Here is a 6,698-nt window from a genome sequence, read left to right on the forward strand (position 1 = left end):
ATTTGTGCATAATCATTACAAGAGGATCAATGCATATAAGTTCAGAATCTAACAGATTTCAGTAAATGGCATGAATTTGGAATTCTTGCATTTGCAGTAAGGATTTGGGAGTGTGAAAAGAGAATCATTGAAGTTATGTTCAATTGATCTAGTTCACAAAGTAAAGATCATAGACAAACATAGTATGCATACTTGGTGTGTGGCATGACTAGTGTTTAGAAAACATAGTGTACGTGCTTGGAGCATGGGACAACTATTGTTTTAAATTCAATAATAAAGTTGATAGCTGAAACAGTATACAATGAATAATGTGTAATCATATGGTGATAAATAAAAGGTGTTTTATTTATGTTCATAGGTTTTGATACCATATTGGATTCAATTATTCTTGTGTTTCATTTTGCATGTTTTGACTTCCAGAATAAACTAGGTTATTCTTCCGGAATGACTAAGTTATTCAAACCATCCACAGTCGGTCATATGTTGGAAGTAGATATGAATCAAGACTATCATGGGTTGGCTTGTAGAGGTCTAAGATGTTGGACAAAGGGCTACAACACTCATGAGTGCTCATAAGTTCTGAGTATTGGATTCAACCCGCGCTCATTGGAATCACTTCCTGGATTTTATCACGAGTGATCATGAGACGATAATATCTTATATTCTTCAAGCCTAGAGATATGAGTTGTTACTATGAGTTGGTTGTACATTGATTGCACGAAAACGCATTTGGTAACTCGGTGCTATAAAACGTGCCTTTGTGTATGATTCAACAAGTAGTAGAACAAGCCATATGATTCGAAGTTTATCCATTCCTTTTACCTTCGGGATAAAAGCGATATCTGTGGGCCCCTCGATGATTTGATGATGACAAATGGAAGTGCTCGTACGGGCCAGGAATGATTTGATTTGTTCAATTAGTCAGTCGTCATAAATCGGAAATCGGGAAACAACAAATGGACAGAGAGAATGATTATAATCCATGTCTCAGTCCATATGATATTTAGAATGGAGGAATATATGATCCCTTATCTAATCGACGCGTCATTGATTTGTTCAGAGTTCGACAGCGGCTTTAAGAACTACGATTGCTAGTCTGGTTATGAAGTCGTACTTGCAATAATAGTTTTAGACTTATCCAAGTGGGAGACTGTTGGATTAGATGTCTAAGCCCATAACTATTATTGGTATTTACTTGACCCGAGAGTAGCATGGTCCATTTGGGTTGCATATCATCAGGACAATTTGTTAGGATGGACTTTTGAGAGAAGGTTATTTATGGTTTATTAATATATTATAAGTTATAATATATTAATATGAAATCATATGTTTTAATTAGTATCGATCAAGAATTAATTTGGAATTAATTTAGTGATCAAAATAGACTAATTAAATCTATGGGGACTAATTATGAAAATTAGTTATATTTATATGTGTTGGGCTTATGATCCATGTTGGACCAAGTTTATGTATGGATACATAAAGAGTTGGGCCACATGAACCATGGATCATAAAACCCATGGGTATGGATTATGGGTTATACCCATGACCCTTAGAATCCTACATATAAATAGGTTACTCCATAGCCAAAATCACCACTTCTTTTCTTAGAGAAATATAGAGGTGTTTTGGTGCATGGAATTCTCTCTCAAGAGCCACCTTTGTCCTAGGTGTGTTGTGATTCCATTTGAGGCATTTCATACTATTGGTGCTAAGCTCTTAAGGCCAAATACATCAAGACTTCAAACCACATAAAAGGTATGTTTCCCTAACTAGTATATTATATGGTTTATGTCAAATGCATGCTAGTTATAGGTTTAATGCATTGGAAACCATTTGCATGTATAATTAGTGAAAACATAGATCCAAGGTATTTAGGGTTGTATGTGCACCGTAGGCTGTTGTATTATACCAAACCCAACAGTATAGTGTATAGTATGTCTCTCTGATGTATAGTATTTACCTCCCTGTTTCTCTTTATAGTATGCTCTAGTATCTATTATGAAATGAACCTCTAAACTATGCCCTTTATAGTTTACTATTCTTTTACTTGAACTGTTATTGAAAAGACTCATTTTGCTACTAAGTTATGCTTGTACTTTAAAAACGGAGTTTTGTTAAATTATAAAGTCACGTAACTTTAAAAGAGTTTTTGAAATGTTTTAATAACTTATAAAGACATAAGCAATCTTTTGAAAGATATTTATAACAAACATTTACACAATTATCAATTGTGTTCAACTTGTATCCCCCCCCCCCCCCTTAAAAGCATTTAAAATAGTTTAAAAGATTAATTATAGGGGTATGAACTCACCTTATGTGCGTGATTCAAACAAATATGCGTGTAAGGATGAGAAGTTCCACAAATGAACTCCCAAGACACAAACGAGTCCTAAATGACATATAATGGCATATATTGGCATGAATATAGTGTTTAGAAGCAATCCTATGCAAGGAAACACCTTTAGGAACTATGAAACACTTGAAATGAAGTGTTGAATCACATGTGATTGATCAAATGAGGGTTCGCGACCACCATTTGGTGTTTAAGGCCATAGGTTTACAATCATGGAGTTTACGGCCGTAAACTCATGGTAAAAGGTGCATGAAAAGGTGTTTCAAGGTCTTACAAAGCACAAAGGAGTGTTCTAGCCTTAATTCCAAGCCTTAGGGAGAGTTTAAGGCTCAAATGCACCACTAACTAGGGTTTACAGCCAAGGGAGATGCTCTTGGCTGTAAACACCTCTTGTTCTTACGGAATGGATGATTTCAAAGTGTTTAACATGTGTCTTAACTAGATATCGAGTATAGGGAACTAATACTTACGATATAGAAGCTAAAAAGGTTGATTTTGGACCAGAACACTAGTGTGTGTTCTTGGTGTTCTTGAAGATCTAACCAAAAGATGATTATAATGGATGGAATCAATGGATGATGCTAGATAAGAAGATGTATCAGATAATCAAGGAATGAAATACTTACACTTTTGAAGAACAAAGTGAAGATCCTTATGATACTTGAGAGAGAAATTGGTTTCTTGACTTGAAATGGTGAAGAATGAGGAAGAAATGAAGGAACAACACCCTTACGGCCTAGAGTTTACAGCCACCATGAGTTTACGGTCGTAAACTCATGTGTCTTGGCCGTAGACTCCTTATAAAGGGGTTTATGGCTTGTTTGTTGGTTTAGAACTTTAGCAGGTACTTCCTATCATTCATTCCTTAGATGTACTAGGCTTAAAATACTCAAACAGACTATAAATAGTGCTAAAAGTTAGTAGGAGCGAGTCTGACTTAAGGTTGATTGGCTTGACTTTACAAGGCAAACATTTTCGGGTTGTCACATAAGTGTTGTATAAATTTCTTGAAATTCATACCTAAGAGTCGGAATGTTATAATTTATGACGCTCATGATTGGTTCTTTGGTTCCTTGTTAATAATTGGGTTCAACAAGAAACCATTTTAAACCTTAGAACCAAAGAACCAATCTTTTTTCAACTTTTAGGAAAAAAAATTCATACAAAAAAAACTAAAAATATAAATATTCATAACTTTTATCCTCCATCCATTGATATCAAATTTTATGAAAAAAAAAATTAGTTTTGATCTGTTTAGATTCACACTGTGAATCTATGCAAATTCACATTGTGAATCAGTGCAGATTCATACAGTGAATTTATTCAAAATTAATGATTTATAGTGTAGATTCACAATTTGAATCTGAACATATAAAAAAATAAATAAATAAAAATAATTATCAAATTTGGTATTAATAGAAAAAAGATTAAAAGTTATGAATTTCTATATTTTTAGAATTTCTATAAATAAAAAAATCTAAAACTTGAAAAAATAATGGTTTCTTAGTTCTATAGTTTAAAATGGTTCCTTGTCGAAAAATATCTAATTTTGTGAGACCGTAAGACCAAATATAAAAATAATTTTAAAATACAAAATAAATTGAAAAATCCAAAAATTCTTTTTTTTAAATATTATTTTTGGAGCTTGAATTAACTAAAAAATAAATAAATAAATAAAAATTCCGTTTTTTTTTTAAATAAGTGAAATATTCTAATAGAATATTACACCGATATATTCTAAAAAATAATTTTAAAATGCAGAATAAATGAAAAAATCTAAAAATTCTTTTTTTAAATATTATTTTTGGAACTTGAATTAACTAAAAAAAATTTAAAAATTAAAAATAAATAAAAATAAATTCCATTTTTTTTTTGAAAAATACGTGAAATATTCTAATAGAATATTACGCTGATGTATTCTAAAAAATAATTTTAAAATGAAAAAAAATGAAAAAATCCAAAAATTCTTTTTTTAAATATTATTTTTGGAACTTGAATTAACTAAAAAAAAAAATTTTTAAAAATGCATCTCACGGTCTCACAAAATTAGACCGTCTCACATGAATATATATATATATATATATATATATATATATATATATATATATATATATATATATATATATATATATATATATATATATATATATATATATATATATATATATATATATATATATATATATATATATATATATATATATATATATATATATATATATATTCTTTTGGGATCTTATAAAAGATTTTTCAACGGGATTAAAAAAGCACTATGCTTGAACTTTCTATTCTACTTGCTTTTGGCCTTTGTTTTTCCTTGGTACCTCACAGCCTCTTGTCGCCATTGTGAAGAAAACCCCAAAATAAAAAGGCCCAAAAGCAAAAGCAAAAGTTGCAAAAGGAAACCAACAACTTCTACTTAAAACCCTTCCCTCAACTTGCAAAACGCAAAACACGCACACGCACTCTCGCTTTGTGCTCTTATCAAGATGGAGGATGAATGTAGTCCTTTTAATTGGGATTACTACCAAGAAGAGGTAAAGACCACTTCGTGAATGGTTTCTTGATTCTGATTAAAATAGTTAACCAAAATCTCGATAATTCTATTCTTCTTTTGTGGTTGGTGTTAATTCCATTTAGTTGTTTTAATTGTTGAGTAGGCGCAAGGAATCCAAGAGTTGAAACACACTTTGCTGTACACGTTGGAACTAGAAACAACAATTGCATGTGCTCATGAAGAGATTGCAAGAAAAGGAGATGAAGTTTTGCATTTCAAATGTCTTTTGTCAAAGACCATTAAAGAAAGAGATGAAGCCGAATTGAAGTGTCAAGGCTTAGTGTTGGAAAACATAATACTCCAACAAAAGATTCAAGAATTTGAAGCTAATGCTACTACTTCTTTGGTTAGAACCACTCCTACAAGTTACCAAGAAGACGACCATAACTTAGGTGTGGATTCGTCTTCAGGTTCTGATGAGAACTTTGTTGGAGCTCAAGGAATGGAAAGGATTTCGTTGCCACCGCAACAAACACCACCAGAAATCGTGGATAATGTAGTGTTGAAAAAAGGCTTGCCAGAGAATGGTAAGTTCTTGCAGGCAGTAGTGGAAGCGGGCCCGTTACTCCAAACCCTGCTTCTAGCCGGCCCGCTTCCACAGTGGCAACACCCACCACCGCAACTCAACTCAATAGAGATCCCACCCGTGACTATCCCATCAACTTCCACCACCACACCTCGGATGCTCCTCCACCAAGACTCGTGTGTTAGCACAATCATTGGCGGTGGCAACAACAATGGTGGTGGATGTATGATCATGACTAGGAAAAGGGGTTTTGAGCAAAGTTGTGAAGCACATGACTATGATTATGATTCTACTCCCACAACCAACACCAAGAACCAAAAGGTTGTTCACCAATCACCACCATTGACCAACATTTAGTGACAAGTATTTTGATTCCCTCCAACCATAATCTAGCTACAAATTAATATGTCAATTTCCATCCTTTTCTTTAGGTTTGGAAAAAGTTTATTAGGATGAAAGGGATGGCCAGGATGGACCCTTTGCTCTTTACCCTTTAGAATTGATGTACATTAATTACTTTTTTCTTAGAACTTAAGTATCCTAACCATAATTAGCAAAAAAGAAAAAAAAGAGAGGGCACAATCAAACCCTTTGAGCCTCTATGTTTGATTGAGGGCTTTCCTTTTCCACTATTCCGTAGTTCTTTCGGTTAGGCTGAAATTGATATTTTTGGTAATGTAATATGAACTCAGAATTTAAGTCATCTCAAACGACAGGAGACTGACTTATTTATATTCTACATGTTTGTTTTTTTTTTTTTTAATATTTTTTGGTGTTGTTTACTCTTTTTTCACATAAGAAATGTGATTTTTGGCGAGGTTTTTGGTCCTCCAGAAGGACGGGAAACTGTTCCTATGAATGAATATACGTTTGATTTACATTAATTTTGTGATTGTGGTTACTTTTTAAGACTTGTTGAAGACAAGATATACATTCGAATCTTATATTGATACGTTATTAAATAGCAAATCATTAAAGTTTCATGGTTTTGTGTATCATCGAAAAAAGAAAAAAAAATATTTATGTGAGCTTAATCATTTTTGTCGTGGAAAATTCTACTTTCACTTTTCATATTATAATGTGAAAGGTGTGGATTGGGTAGTAGAGTTTTTGGTGGATGTGGGCTCTTCACCTGAGATAATTACATGTAGCAGTTGCATATCATTGCTCCTGCTTTTTACAATATTAGTTTAATTTTCAAATAATAATTTGTTTTTTATGTAGTTTTAACAAAAATAACTATATGCTTATCAGAATAT

General features: G+C 32.4%; 1 protein-coding gene across 1 annotated transcript; it reads left to right on the top strand.

Moving 5' to 3' along the window:
• Nucleotides 1–4,694: 4,694 nt before the first annotated feature.
• On the top strand, nucleotides 4,695–6,323 carry LOC145018528 (uncharacterized). Its single transcript, XM_078976403.1, has 2 exons — nucleotides 4,695–4,893; nucleotides 5,017–6,323. The coding sequence occupies exons 1-2, from the start codon at nucleotides 4,846–4,848 to the stop codon at nucleotides 5,794–5,796; spliced, it is 828 nt and encodes a 275-aa protein (XP_078832529.1). The 5' UTR covers nucleotides 4,695–4,845; the 3' UTR covers nucleotides 5,797–6,323.
• The last annotated feature ends 375 nt before the right edge of the window (nucleotides 6,324–6,698 follow it).

This window comes from Lactuca saligna, chromosome 9, assembly GCF_052625555.1.
Source record: "Lactuca saligna cultivar CGN05327 chromosome 9, ASM5262555v1, whole genome shotgun sequence".
Classification (NCBI taxonomy): Eukaryota; Viridiplantae; Streptophyta; class Magnoliopsida; order Asterales; family Asteraceae; genus Lactuca; species Lactuca saligna.